Source organism: Channa argus, chromosome 14, assembly GCF_033026475.1.
Source record: "Channa argus isolate prfri chromosome 14, Channa argus male v1.0, whole genome shotgun sequence".
NCBI classification, from domain to species: Eukaryota; Metazoa; Chordata; class Actinopteri; order Anabantiformes; family Channidae; genus Channa; species Channa argus.
This window is the reverse complement of record NC_090210.1, coordinates 20,969,505-20,984,744: the sequence shown is the minus strand read 5'-3', so window position 1 is coordinate 20,984,744 and position 15,240 is coordinate 20,969,505. Positions and strand designations below refer to the sequence as shown.

General features: G+C 45.1%; 1 protein-coding gene across 8 annotated transcripts in view; it reads right to left on the bottom strand.

Moving 5' to 3' along the window:
- Positions 1-15,240, bottom strand: part of cadm3 (cell adhesion molecule 3) — an 83,669-nt gene that overhangs the window by 9,614 nt on the left and 58,815 nt on the right. For 4 of the 8 annotated variants that reach the window (XM_067474540.1, XM_067474541.1, XM_067474543.1 and 1 more), the window contains exons 6-9: positions 7,838-8,008; positions 7,181-7,271; positions 1,225-1,397; positions 407-865 (exon numbers count right to left, since the gene is read on the bottom strand). In XM_067474540.1, the coding sequence (XP_067330641.1) occupies positions 407-865; positions 1,225-1,397; positions 7,181-7,271; positions 7,838-8,008 (894 nt within the window). The remainder of the gene's footprint in view (positions 1-406; positions 866-1,224; positions 1,398-7,180; positions 7,272-7,837; positions 8,009-15,240) is intronic. The other 4 variants (XM_067474544.1, XM_067474546.1, XM_067474548.1 and 1 more) reach the window with 1 other exon arrangement.

Here is a 15,240-nt window from a genome sequence, read left to right as displayed (position 1 = left end):
TGGATGGAGGAATGGTTGATAAGATGAGTGGAGAAGTGTGTGTTGGAGGCGTTTGAGGTTTAGGTTCAAGGGTTATTAACAGGAGAAAAAAGGAAACAAGAAAAAAAACATCAAACAGCTGTGACACGGCCACACGAATGCCATTTTTTCCTTTATTATGAGCTTCTTCACTTCCTGTCTTTGCCATGCGGTGAGTGTGTGCTTGTGTTTGCATGTGCGTTCGTGCATGTAAGTCCCAATGTCACTGACCGCCCAACAATACAAGCACAGTTTGTCTACCGAGGGGAAAAAAATAGCAAAGAAGTAACTTGAGTAGTGTTTGCTTTTCCACTCCATTAGTAAACCTCTCGCATTTCTCTTGTTTGCAAGTGTGTGTGCAAGTGTGTAACTCAGATGATGATTTTACCTGTGAAAGTGTAAACTCCATTCAGCTGGACTGAAACTGGGGGAGTAAGGGAGGAGGAGGCAGGTTTAGCAGTGGATGGAGCGATGTTTGCCAAGGAGGGAGAAGGAGGAGTCAGGGAGGAGGAAGAGAACGGCAGGTCCGGGAAGAGGGCATTGGAGAGGGCGGTGGTGGGGAATTCGGAAATGATGGTCGAAGTATCAGGCATGGAGGGGGTGGCAGAGGGAAAGGTGGCCGTAGAGAAAGTGGAGGCAACGTCAGGAGGGGAGGAGGAGGAGGAGGAGGAGGAGGGGGAGGAGGAGGAGGGGGAGGAGGAGGAGGATGAGGAAGTGTAAATGGAATCAGAGGTGGAGCCAAACGAGATGTCGGGAGGCGAGGAAGAGGGCAGGGAGGAGGAAGAATGGAAATAAGGAGAGTCGGTGGGGGGAAAGGTGGTGTCAGGTGAGTCTGGGATCGTTGGATCTTGGGAGCAGGAAACACCAAAAATGGCCACAGATTGAACAATCAGAACACATAAAAGCGAAAGGAAAGAAGCGCAATAAAAGACGGTAAGCGGTGGCAGTGGTGGTTGTGGCGGCGTGGGTGGATGGGATAAAAAAAAAAACAAGAAGAAACAAAAACGGGAGGAAAGAAACGAAAGAAAAATCAGAAGAGAAAAAAGATGGAAGTACAAGCAAAGCCACAACGTACAACTGAAGAAATAAAAAAGTGATGAAGAAACATAAAAGAAGACATTCCAACCCTTTGTCTTTTCTTTCTACACCAGTCCCTCGTCTCTCCATCTCTTTCCCACCACACAGTTCCCCCCTTGTTCTTGTTACCTTGCACCAGGAGTGTGTACTCCCCCTGGCCCATTCCGATCTTGTTGACGGCCTCGCAGACGTAGACGCCATTATCTGATTTGTTGAGCATCTCAAAGCGCAGAAAAGCACCGTCAGCTTTGGACAGCGGGGGGAGCTCTCCATCCTTCTTCATCCATGTGTAGGAGTGGGGCCTGAGAGAGGAGAAAGAGAGACCCAGAAAAAAAAGAGAGAGTTGAACTGTACATGCTCTGCACATTTCTTGTAAAGAAATAAGTGTGACTGCAAGTAAAAGAGAAAAAAAAAAAGATTCAAAATTCAAAAGAAGTAATGAGAGGAGAAAGAAAAAAGGCGACATGATCAGGAGTGAAGCTAGAGATAAAAAGGGGATAAAACAAAAAAATGGACGAAGGGATGCAGCAAAAGAAGAGATAAAAGCAGGAGAGTCGAGCCTTATGTTCAAATAAGAGAAAGTGATTAATGTTATTATGAAAAAGAAAAAAGGGAAGAAAAAATGAGAGACAGACCGACGGGGGTGAGAGCTTCAGTTCCAGTAAAAAGGAAAAAAAAAAAAAAAAGAAATGATGAAAATTGGGAGGGGGAGCCGTGCCACGACGTGATGAAGAAAAGAGATTAAAAGAGATGAAGGAGGAAGTAGAGGAAGAAGACAACAGAACGGAGATCAGCATTTCAAATCAGCCTGCGTACAAAAAAAAAAAAAAAAAAAATCCATTCTCCATAACAGATGTGTATGAGAGAGATAGGGAGACGTGCTTTGATAAAAGAATCAATTATGTAAATGTGCGAGTCCTTAAGCGCTGTACAGTAATTACAATGATGGGGAGTCTGAATCAGGGGCAGACCTGAATGTGCTGGACTGATTAATCGCTTTTCAAAATGTGAAAAAAAAAAAAAAGCCCCAGCGACACCAAAAGGGGCAATCTGCGAATTCACGACAGCATTCAGGTGGGCACCTGTGCGGGAACCGTCAGAGGCGGGGGAAGTGCAGTCCTCAGAACGCAGCTCCTTCGCACCAATATTTAAAAACCTAGTTGGATCAGTCTGAGAGGTAAAACATACAACACAACAGTTTTGGCTTCCGGGCCAAAGCAAACTGAAAGCTAATGAGAAGCATCGTCTGCTCCCTTGACACCTGCTGCTGAGCGAACACTTGGAAGACTGTGGACTCGGTGTACTAGGAAGCTCAGTGTTTTCAAAATGTGTCTTTTCGTGAATATAAATCCTAAACAAAAAAAAACTGACCCGAGGCAAAAAAAAAAAAAAAAAAAAAAAAAGAAAGCTTCAAATTTAATCATAAAGTGCTTAAAACAAGTGCTTCCTGACCCTGTTTGGCTGCATTGGATGGTTCTCAGCAATAAAATGTAATCAGCTGTTGTATTACACCGCCTCCAAATGCTGGATAATATGCAATTAACTGAACAATTAACTTCACAGTTACAGGCTGTAATGCATGTACTGTTATTAAACATGGAAAGCCCGTCTCTGTTCTGCAGCGGGTCATTTGGATGCAGAGCAGCGACTGGTCCGGCCGTGCTTGCAATCAGCAGCACACACGTCGAAAATCCGCGCCGCTTTTATTCTCGGCTGTCGGGCCCGTTTGGGCTGGAAACCTTTCACTTTGCGCACATGCATTAGTAAACACTGCACTAAAGCCACGGCACGCTTGAAGACACTCCTTATTGCAATTATGGCTGCTTTGGTGCTGCATATTCCTCCTTCTCCCAACTGCAATTATTATCACATTAACGAACGAGCTTTTGGGTGTCTTTTGCTAACTTATTAATGTAAAATGTGTAATGTTATGCTAATGTCTGAATTCTGAGTAATCCGACACTTCGTCGAGCATCACCGGTTCAGTGATTATTAGCGGATAAGCTACATGTAGGCGTTATTTTATACTGCTCTTATTTTCAACAAATTCCAGAGTAGACCAACAATGCATTAGCCACACTCATTAGTTTCCGACTTGCCTGCCTGGTCTCTGCTTCCTAAGGAAGATGGATATATTTAAAGCTGCTCTTATAGCTCTTTTCGTAGAAACAATGCATCAAATCACTAGTCACCTGAATTTGCAGGTCGGCTCAGTTTTTTTTTTGTGTTGTTTTTAACAATTGTGATTTAGTCAGCTCTCATCAGAGTAGTTGCCAGAACTGGGTGGGGGTTTTTTTTCAGCAGGAGAAAGGTCTGATCTGTCCACTGTCAATCCCTCCCTAGTCCCAAACAGTGCACAGACAGAGTCAATTGCTGGGTGGAGAAGCATCGAGATTCCAAAGTGCGATGACTTTTTTCCTCTAGACGCAGTGGACACCCGTACTGAGCTAAAAGGGGAAAGAACATTAGACTTAAATTCGTCAGGTGGCCATGAAATCAGTGCCATTGTTGCGTCCGTTTCTGATAGACTCTTGTTGCCTACCGCACTGCTGCCCAAATGCTGGGAAATATATAGTTATATGTGCAGAGTCCTCAGCATGAGTCCTTTCGGCTCATGCTGAGAGTTCAGGGTCGCCACGGCGGTTCATTTTGTCCGTGTGGCAATTTGGCACAGTTTCTCCGGCGGACGCCCCTTCCCGACGCGACCCTCCCCAATTGGGGATGGGGATGGACCGTTGGGGGTTTAACGTTCTACCCAGGGACACTTCAACATGTGGTCGGGAGGAGCAGGGCGTCGGTAGGCGGCCACTCTACCAACCGAGCCATTCTCTTAAATGGCTGCACACAGGCAAAGTGCATTTGTGGTGAACTACTTTAAGCTGTGGATGAATACACATGACAATGGAGCGCCGCGGCACTTACTCTCCATGCAATGCTAGCTAGCAGAATAAATTCATTGTTTGGGTCTTTTAGCAGACATTGTTCCGTGATAAAGTAGAGCCAATGGTCAGTCTTACCTTAGAGGGGTTACACATCGCTGTAATCCTGTTGTATGTCACGTGCTGTTCTCTAACTAGGGCCCCGGCCTTGTGCACATCAGGAAGCTTGCACACAACACGCCAAACGTATGTAAGGCCTTTTAGCTGTAAATGTGTTAAGTGAGCAGTCTTGGGGAGTATAACTTAGTTAAATGACCTCAAGAGCAGAAATGTGATGCTATTGTGAGCACTCCCCAGCCGTGGTGATGGAATAGATGGGGAACATAATAGAATGTAGAGCACGAATTCCTTTCTCTCTCACTAGAAAGCTGTTGCCGCCAGGCGTCAAGGAAACACAGTACAGAATTTGATACGGTGAGTTATTTTTTTGAACCTGACAGGATGTGACCAAGGAGAGAAAAGTGTGTATCATGGAACGGTGTGTGACGCTCATTGGGTTTGCCTGGGGAGGGCGGCTCGCGAGGAGGCGAGGGAGCCGAGTGGCTGGGCGTGTCGGAGGAAAAAAGGTGCCGTCGCGGTGATTGGGTTTTGAGTGACAGCTGCGGGGGCAAACTGTATCTGATTTGATTGGACACTAGCTCATCCACAAGCCTGTTTTCTCCAGCTCTCTCGCTTAAATAAAACACACACACACACACACACACACACACACTTGTTTGCTCTCCCTCTCTTCCTGTCTTAGTCATTCACTTCTTGTCACCAAATCTTTCTGTCTCCCCTCCGCCCACACTTTTCTCCGCATCTCTCTACCTCTCGCTCTCCTGTCAGTTTGTTTTCCTTACCGCTCTACCTCTCCTTCTCCTCTTGTCATTTTTTTGCTTCGGTCTCATGGTTTCTCTCTTCTCTTTTTCTATAGCCTCATTTTTTATTTGTTATTTTTTTTATCATCTGGCCTCTGCTGCTCAAAGTCCTTTTGTGGAGCATAAGTTTAGTCAATTTTAAAAATGGGTTATTCCAGTAGGGGGCTGAAGGCCATTCTGAAATGGACAGAATGATTTATTGCCACAGAATGTAATTTTATAAGTACTGTCATCATACACTCTCATTATATCACAAATAAATATTTTCTTGCATAGATGTTTCCTGTGGGATCTGTTGAGCCTTGCATCCCTTTTAAAATGTATTGGCTTCTGTATGTTGAAGCATGTACAGCACATGTAATGACTAGAACCTCCTCCATCTATTCCACCTGCCAGTCAACATAACTGTTAGTGTTATTGCTAGCTACTCCTGTGATGAGCTGCCAGGGGAGAAGTGGAGGGGGTGATGGAAAAGCAGGCCGGGAGGAGCTGGAGGAGGTGTGGGGAGTTTGAAGGGGAAAAGGTGCGAGGAGAGATAGAGGAGGGGGGGGGGGATGTGGAGAAGGAGGAGGATGGCGGGCAGGCGTCGTGACAAGACGGAGAAGAGCGAGCGAGCTGTGAGTGACACAACAGCGGAGAGATACCAAATGATGGAGGGGCTGGAGGGAGGCAGGGAGAGGAGGACAGGGGGAGGAGGAGCGATCGATAGGGCTGTTGGCTGGAGGTTCATCTATAATGCAGAAAGGCCATGAGAGAGTGTATTTGTGTGGGCAGGCTCTAAGATGCGAGTTTCAGGTTGTGTGTGTGTTTGAGGGTATCGGAAAAAGTGTTTACACACTGTATCAGTAAACACGCTAGAGCTTTTACAAGCAGGAGCTTTCGTTGACGGCATCTGTAAGTGTGCCGCGTTTAAACGATTTGACTCCACGCACGAGAAGGTGTGAGGCAACTCGACGTGTTTGTTCATTTTTAAGTTCTGTTTGTGTTGCATGATTGTGGACCCTTCGCTGTCATCTGGCACATTTTGAGCAACTAAACGCGCTTTTGTTTACTGACGTTTCTGCTTCTTTCTACACGAAAGTACCTAAAAGACTATATACACCCTGTATATGACCCGCGGTAAAAACTGATTAGAATATGTACCTGTTGTGTTGTAGGAGGCGGCATTGACCTGAGTGATACAGGGTTATGTACTCAGGTCAACTAGATCAAGAATCGACTAAACGCACCTGATTCAAGTCATGAATCGACAAGCTACACGCTCGCTGACAGAGAACTGTCCTCACCTGTACAATAGCACTGTCAATAATTCATTCAACGGCTCAAAAATATTGCCAGCAAACAAATAAAGGCGCGTGAAATGTGGTGTTACAGCGTCATGTCAATCAGGCTTCTTCTTACCATTACTGCTGTCTTTTGGATCCTTAGTTTGTCGCCTGAACACACTGCAGAGGTGACAGGTCACAGCGACTGATCAAATTAGGAGTATGGGGACGTAGAGTTTGAGGGCACTTACGGTTTGTCAGTTTCAGTCCATAATCAGTTCATATCAATGCTGCGTTTACATCAGCGTACAGGTGCACGGCATGAATTACACTTGAGCTCGTGCGGCTCCTGCACACAGAATGTACCAGTATTAAGTCGTCTACCTAGAGGTTCTTGTAAAAACTGGAGCCAGTAAAACTGATCATCTTTCCGTTTTTTTAAGCCAACTTTTAAGGCTTAAAACGTTTCTCATCGATAAAGCTTGTGCTGCGGTTACAGCTGGCTCATTTGACTCTGATCCGTCTTAATGATGCTGCGGAGCCTCCTTGATGAGAGTTCCTCTCCTCTCCCGGTCATTGTGCTTCTCTCTCTGTGGACCTGTCTGCAGGTGTCCTCGGCTTCGGAGCTGCGCGTTTCCAAAGTGCAGTTCCTGCCCAGTGCTTTTTGTTGCTTTTCTCTCTCCACTCACCCCAACCATCGGAGGCAGATGGCCGCCCACACTGAGCCTGCCTCTGTCTGAGGTTTCTTCAGCTAAAGGGACTTTTTCCTCCCTACTGTTGTCTAGTGCTTGAGGAAAAGGGAAATGCTGGTTTCTTCTCTGTGGCTCTATAATGCTGATACTTTATGCTGTGGCTCATAAGGTAGCGCAAGTTGTATGCTCTTGTGTGTGTGTGTGTGTGCACCTCAATTACTGGACATAAACGTAAGACTAAGCCAGAGAAAAGTGTGTGTGTGTGTGTGTGTGTGTGTGTGTGTGTATGCAGTGCATGCGTATGGGCAGACGAGTCACATGCGTCTTACTCAGGGTTGCTGTTGCCCAAGCACTGAAGATGAAATTTCTCTCCCTCTCTAGGCAGATCGCTCTCAGGGAGGATCTCCACGGCGGGGGAATCTGTAAGTGGAGGCCCAACACAGAGTGTTAGTTACATAACACATATCTGCACAGACATGCACATGGCACAGACAGTCTCATTCATCCCTGTCTCCATCTACTGCCATCTGCATCCTGTAGGCGTCACCATCTCTCTGCCTCCTCCAGTGACATAATCCCTTACACAACAATATCGCTTTCCCTCAGCAAAGCAGTACAGCCATATCGCCCACGGGTGGCAGCACCTGCCCAGAGTCCGGCGGAGCTCCATTGAGTTTCATTTCTCACGGTGACCTGCTCTTCTTATCCCCTGTGACTCAACTATGGGCATGTGCACCAACAGAGGAAGGTTAAGTTCCTGTGCGGTCATTATTACAGGACGCTGATGTGCGGAGGTCAAGCTGCCGAAAAAGAAAAAGTGCCTATACTTCTCGATTAAAGGCAGGAGCAAGGAAGAAAGAAAAACCACAGCAAAAACAAATTAGAGTTTACATTCCCTGTCCTCCCTTCTCCCTCTATTTCCCCAGAAGCCTCTGCATCCACCCTCTGTCATCATTCCTTTCCCATTTATTTCCCAGGTGACTCACACAACACCCGCAAAGCCTGCTCGCTCCTCTTGTCCCCGGGGGCGAGAGAGGGATGGTCGACGGCACAGGTGATGGGGGCGTTGTGGTCGCTGCGGCTCACCTCCAGGGTGATCTCGCTGCTCACGTTGTACGTGGGGTCGTCTGGAACGGACTCCACCACGTCTGGACGGCCTAAGGTGAAAAGGGACAAGAGGGGGAGGGGCCGGTTGAGAGGAAGGCATCTGCATTTCAACCAGAGACCAGCACGACACTGGTAGAAAAAAACAAAACAGAAACACATGCACACGGAAAAATGCACTCGAGTGTAATTGGAATGTGGTGGTTTCATGTTGTAGAACTGTGCAAAACTGTAATGACCCCCATTTGTTCCCAGTGAATGACAAATGTGTTTTCGCTGCAGTTACCGTGTGCCCCTGGGAGGTTTGTGCCTGCTATCTATCATTATTTGCCACATATACTGTAATGACTTAACAATGCATTTTCACATTATATACCAACATTACGCCTTTTCTCTCCTTTTTTTTTTCCTGCTGACTCATTCAGACATGTATGCAGTCGCTCTCCCCGATAAGAATCTGCAGGTCCCTCTTTGTTTTTGAAGTTAACTGGGACTAACAGGTGTAGCGTAAGTCAGATACATTTTTCTTTTTTTTTTTTCCGTTGCTCAGCCACAAATCTGTCTGAAGGTGAAATATTGTCGATGAATCCGGAGGCTTCATGGTTTTAGTCACTGGTTTCAGCATCTCAGACGTGAGAATGTGCTGCATTTGAATCTTTGGAGATGGGGTTGTTGTGTTTTGATGATAACTTCAGTCTCTGGGTCACTTCTGCTGTAACACTTTCTGACCAATTACATGATGCAACAATCACTATAATCACGTTATTACTATTCTACATGAATCTGTGGTGAAAATACCAATAAGTGGATCCCTGAATGGCTTGAATTTACTCATCTATAAAATACAAAAATAAAAGAGGCACTTGGGCAGCGCACCCCCAGATTTTTCTCCTGCCGCTCCAACCCAAGCACCGTCCCATGGGATTCGCTTGTAAATGTAGTAAAGACGCAGTAACTACCATGAAATAACCCTCTTTGAATGTCTGTTTCAAAATGTCGTGTGTCTCTCTCTCTCAGCCACAGTGTCGCATTAAACGTTCCAACAACAGAAATGGGAAATAAATCAACCCCCCGAAAAAACCCAACAACAACACTTAAATATGAGGAAATACACGTCAAGCGGTTGGATAGGTAATGCTGCTCCGTATGTGAGAGCCAGTGGACCATCTGCTGCAGAAAATACAGAGGGGACGTTAAAAGCTGCCGTCTAAGGCCTTGGGACAGGAAGGGAGAAACACGGACCGACTTAATAAAGCTGCAGGTATGTTACCATAACCGAAATGTTTGATTAAATGATCACCAGCTGTGTTCTGATAGTTATTTCCGTGGGCGTGCGTATCGGATTTGTACAATTAGGAACATTATATACATTCAGGTGGCAATAGCGTTGCTGCTGGAAGTTACTGTGGTCAGAATGCTAATTAGCCATGTGCTGTTCTGTTTGAATGGTAATCAGCCGTGCAGAGCTGGTTGGACACAGGTGCGGTTTGTGGAGACTACGTGAAAAGTGGATATAAAGTAGTAGTGTTTCCTGTTTTTCGATTGTAAAAAGGAGTAAAAGGGATAAAATGAGTGGTTTTCAACCGCTGCTGTAGACTATAGGCTGCTGCTTTATGAATTACCTCAGCCTTTCATCTCCTGCAGCTTATGAAGGCTTTTTGAGAGTTTTAGGCAGATGTGGAGGTTTGGAAGGTTCAGGGAACTCGACAGTTTTGTACTTTGAAGCAGGTTGGACAGTCAAACTAGGCTTCTTTGGACAAACACCTGTTGCATTTTACCGTTTGGTTTTTGCTCTCCTAACCAATCTGGACACGTCCACGGCTGAAGCTCAAAACAGCTTGTCAACGTTAAATCTGTGCTGTAAATTGAGTTTTTCTCTTCAGTCCAAACGTTTTTCTGTACTCGTCACTTTTGAACCATCAGCAGCTGCCTCGAGGAAGATGTACAGACAGCCTGTGGAACTGCAGCCTCGTTTCAAAATCCATGAGGTCGGAGTGGACCACACATCAAATTCTCAAACAGTGCGAGCAAGTAGCAGCGCTGGTTTTAGGGCCGTTAGCTGCACTGATTTCACTCGTGCACATTAAGTTCATTTGTCACTGCAGATACACTTTAAACACAGTAGAACACAAAGAGTCAAAAGCAACAAATGTCCAAACACATAAAACCATAAAGACAAAAACAAAAGTGTCTGACTGCCGCCGTATGCCTCTCTATTTTTTTTAATGCACCCTTAAACCAGACAGGCGAGATCCGTCCGTGAGTTCTGACTGTGTGAGGAAAGCTTTAAGGTAGCATTTATTAATTCCTTTCAATCCTTAGTTCCTCAAATCTGTCGGCGTTGCACGTTGGCAATTCCATACGGCAGCAAGCGTAAGCTGAAAAATCTCCCTTCGGGACCCAGAATCCCTGCAATGTAACATATAGCAAACTGTACACAGCACGTTCCTGTTTACTAACCAGTGCAGTCTGTGATGTTTCATGCTGAAGGACACCGAAGGGACGTGAGGAACTACGTCCAGCTTCCTCTGGACGCGCTTTCTCGCTGTCGCTCAGGAGACAGGTTGCATTTCACACGAAATGACAACCTGAGGATCTTTTATCCTGGCAACTGCGAGAATATGCAGCATCTTAACGACAATCTGTCGCAGTCACATTTTGTTGCGCGATAAACAGCTCTGCGTTTACAGGGCTGCTACGAGTGGTACGTTTTAAGTACGCACGTGGGCAGATTTTCACGTAGACACTTTTTCTCTTTGCGGCCGTTTCTTCACTTTATATTTCTGGCAGCAGCTGCAGGAGTCTGTGCGGAATAGAAAGGAGAACGAAGCTCATGTAAATGGGCCCCGGCAGCAGCAGCAGCAGCAGCACTACAGTTAGACAAAATATGAAAGCATAAACACGGTGCAGACTATCATCTGGAGATTGCACTCTATTGTAAGAAAAACCATCAAACTGGGCGGTCAGACCGTGAAAGTGGTTGGCAAAGCTAAGAAAACTGGACCCGAACCTCACGGCTTTCTCCTGCACACACTGAAGAAAGCGCGCGCACGTGCACACACACGAGCACGGGCACATGTAGGTCGAGCTCATGAATAACATACAACCGGAGATAGTGGCGGGGAATCAGATTGGAAAACACACCCTCGGTGAACAGGCTGTTTTCCTCTGTCTTACTCATTCTCTATCGTAGTCGCCTCCCCCCCCCCCCATCCTCGTGCTCCAGCTCCCCCCTCCCCCTCCAGAGAACTCTTCAAATACCACTGAATCTAATGACATCTCTCTTTTTATTACCATAACCAGTCCTCTGACCCGCAGAGAAAATTAGTTTACTTTCCAGGTGCATTTCAATAATCCAACGCCACTCAGAGGAGTCTTTTCGTCACTGTCTCCCACACTGCACCCCCCCCTCTCTCTCCCCTCTGCATACACAAATACAGACAGCATGCAGCCTTTATTAAAGACCATGGATCTCTAAAGCCAGTTTTGGGAATGAAGAAACCCTGTTTGTTTACTCACTGACTCCTGTGTACAGTATTTTCCAAAATCATACCATTGAAATTTAATAAGTTTTTTTCCAGGCCCAAGGGGTCATGGAACTGACTCAGTACATATATTAAAGGGGGGAAAAAAAGATGCAATCGGTTTAAGTGGTTTATCCCAAGACAGCAGTGATGCACATTTAGCCACACTTCACATTTCCTCAGTTCATTATAAGATAATCAGGGCAGATTTGCATGTCAGCTGCCGCGAGCGGAGCAACAAGCAAATCACACTGGAAAGCAGCAACAGGTTCTGTCCCACTCGGATTAAAACAAATGTACAGGACTGCTTGAAGGATAATGTCACCTAAATCACAAAGATATATGCTCGGACTATTTTAACCAGTGCAGGTTGACAACGGAATTAGAGTCGTTATTTTCAAAACTAATCCTAATTGTCCCCTTTTAAGATGCAGCAGACCTACTGTCTCTTAGCTATCAAATAAATCTGGTCGATTTAAAAAACAAAAATGAAAGCATCCTCTATAGCTGCTGCAGGTCGCATTACTGCGACAGACGGGCATCATTTTGCCCTGAGAAGACTTGTACCTCAGGAGTCGGTAAAGACCAAAGCCAGAGCTAAAAGACAGTCGGCCCTGGAGTTTTATTCATCAGGTGGAGGCACAAATGAGTGTGTCGCTCTGCATCTCTGCTGCATCTGTTAACGGGCAAATCAACTGGATGAGGTCTTTATGTGTCCGTTTTGCTTGCAGCTTGTTTTCGATGTGGCAAATCCCGACTGAATCGAGTTTTAATTTACTATTTGTGCAAAATATGGACTCTGCCCGCTCGAGCTGGATCATTATCCTCAGTAACAGTTCAAAAGTTTAAACAGTCCCCAAAAATACCAATTCATTACAAACACGTGTGTCATCAAAGTTACGTTTTAATGACTGATTAATCATTAAAAATAAGTATTAATATTTAATTGTATTGAATATTAATATTTGTGGAGTTCTCCTTCTTTAATATTTAAGCTCGACTATACTACAGAATCTGCTAAAATTTTAAAGTGGTATCCATAGTTTTCTTCAAGACTTTGCAAGTCTCACCTTGAAACTAACTCCAAGGTGATGATCAGATGCAGATAGAGTGCTGATGTTTCACGCCCAAGTGTAAAATCCACTTTTAAATAAGCGCTCGGGGCGAATCAAAGAACTGGATGCAGCAATGGCTGTGTGTCACATGTTTGGGGTTTTAAATTGGAAAAGCGAGCTTCTGGTCATCAGTTTCCGATTAGAGCCGGAGCAATCAATCAGTTAATCACTCACTCGGTGGAACCGAAATCCTTGAGCCTAAAAAATGAGATGTAAAATGTGCTTCAGCGTGTGGCTCTGCGAAAATCATTTTTAGTCAGTATCACACAACTCTCATTACAAACTGTGTAAAACTCCTCCTCCGTAGTCAACAAGGTGCTTCACCAGCAGCTACACACTCCAATGATGCTCGTCTTCTACTCGTCATCTCAGAGGTGTGAAGACGTGTGACTCTGAATAGATGGTAAAGCGTGGCTTAACACAGCTGTGCACGCTCAGCAAAAAAAAAGACCCTTCCCTGGATAAGGGAAAGGTTTTAAAATAATCAAAGCAGTCATCACTTTCAAGCCCAAATCGGATTACAGACAGTTAAAGCACTAAAGTCTGATTCATGTGAGGTCATCTAATTCGAAAAGAGGTCATTAGCCCAGTTCTTGGACGGATTTTGCCTAAGTCACACTATGCCTCCACTTCCGTTACTGGGAGGTGAATGAGTATCTAGAGGATAATTGTCTGTGCTGTGCTTTTTACCTCTTTCTAATGATTTATTTGACCACTGTAGCATCTGGTTCTTGTGCAGATAAATATTGAATATTCTAAATAAGCAGTTTATTACACTATAGCCAGCATTATATAACCATTGGCATTAGCTTCATCTCAGCCCCCTACAATATGAAATCTCGACACATTATTGTAACTGTAATATTAATCAGTGTCAAAATGATTAGTCATAGAAAAATATATTCCGACTCTTTTCAGTTTTCCAATCACTTAAGTGGTGGCAACTATTATTATTTTTTGGCTAATTGGTCACACAGCAATTTGTGGGGGACAACTTTAAATTGATGTCCCCTGCAGCTTCGGGAAGTCCCCAACGTCTGTTTTAATCTGCTGGTCAAAATATATGTTTAAATCCTCCAAAATATCTCCCTATTTCTACTTTTTCCCAAAGTGCTGTGATTTTAGCATCATTAAAGCGGCAAGATGTAGGCGGTTATATAATATATATATATAATAAAGCCATCTCAAAGGAACCATTCTGCAAAATGAGTGTTATTAATTTTCATATTTTCAAAATAGAGCATTCTGTAATTTTACTTTCAAGCTGCACATTTACTTGGAAAAGGTAATTTCAAATTGTGTTACTGCTGTTTTAAGGGATCAGACGACTCTCGCTCGCTCTCGCCTCTTGCGATGCCTTGCTCCATACGGACACGTGCCCGTGGATCCTTCGCCATCCGCCCCACGTCCTGCATTATGACAATTGGGGCCAGTATTCAGCCCGTGTGGACTTAAGTGCCACCATAAATCCCCATTATCCCCAATCCAATACATCGATGTCACTAAATGATCCATAGCCCTTTCAAACAGTACAACTAATACAGTCTTCAAAGCTCTTAGCTTTCCATTCTTCTCAATTACCACTCCCTTTCCCCGACTCTCTTGCCCCCGTCTCTCCGCTCTCTCTATCTAAAGCCTCTTTCTGGATTTCTCTCTCCATTTCATCAGCCTTCCCTACTTTTTTCTCGCCTCTCTCCTGTTGCTTTCTCCAGTCACTTTTTCTTTAAAACTGGCCCCGTTTCGCTTCATCCTCTCCCCACCAGTCTGCTCTCCCACACTGCCGCAAAGCGCCTTGCGTCTTCTTCTTCTGCGGTTTACTTAATTCTCCTTCTGCTCTTTCTCCCTCAGTCTCTCTTTCGTCTGCTTCTCACAGCTTCCATCACTCTCTCAGTATCCTTGCGGTCGCTCCATCTATTTTTATGCACACAGCCACACTCCCTCTCTGTTCTGTTTTCTCACAAGCCCCTCACTGTCACTATCTTGATATAAGGCATCTCTCTCTCTCACACACACACACACCCATTCTCTCTCTCTCTCTGTCTCTACATCTGTGTTGTCCCTTATTCCCTTTTCTCTTACACTCTCATCTCTCTGTTTACTATCAGTGATCCTATCAGACACACACACACACACACTCATCCCCCCCCCTCCCCCCCCCCCCCTCTCTCTACATTTGTCGTCCCTTATTCCCTTTTCTCTTACACTCTCCATCTCTCTGTTTACTATGAGTGAACCTATCAGACACACACACACACACACACGTAACTGCATAAATGAGAGGCAGTAATAATAGCACGATGACCCGTGGTGCTCTTCTACCAGCCCGAGATGAGCACTGTGACAGTCTGAGTGTGTGTTTATCATCTGGCCATTACCAGTGTTTGTGTGTTAAACGGAGGGGATGTGTCTGTGAGTGTGTGTGTACGTGTGAGAGAGTGTGTGTCGTTCCAACGATGACTGATTGGTGTTGGGCGATGTCAGGACAGCTGAGTGAGGCCTTAAACACACCATCATTCACATCGAGTTGATCTCCGTCAAATCTCTCTCCGTCTGTCTCTATTCTCCCTTTATTTTAAAGGGTCACTTCACCCAAATTACAAAACACAAATAACCTTCCTGTCGGTTTGGATGGTCGGATGATTCAGC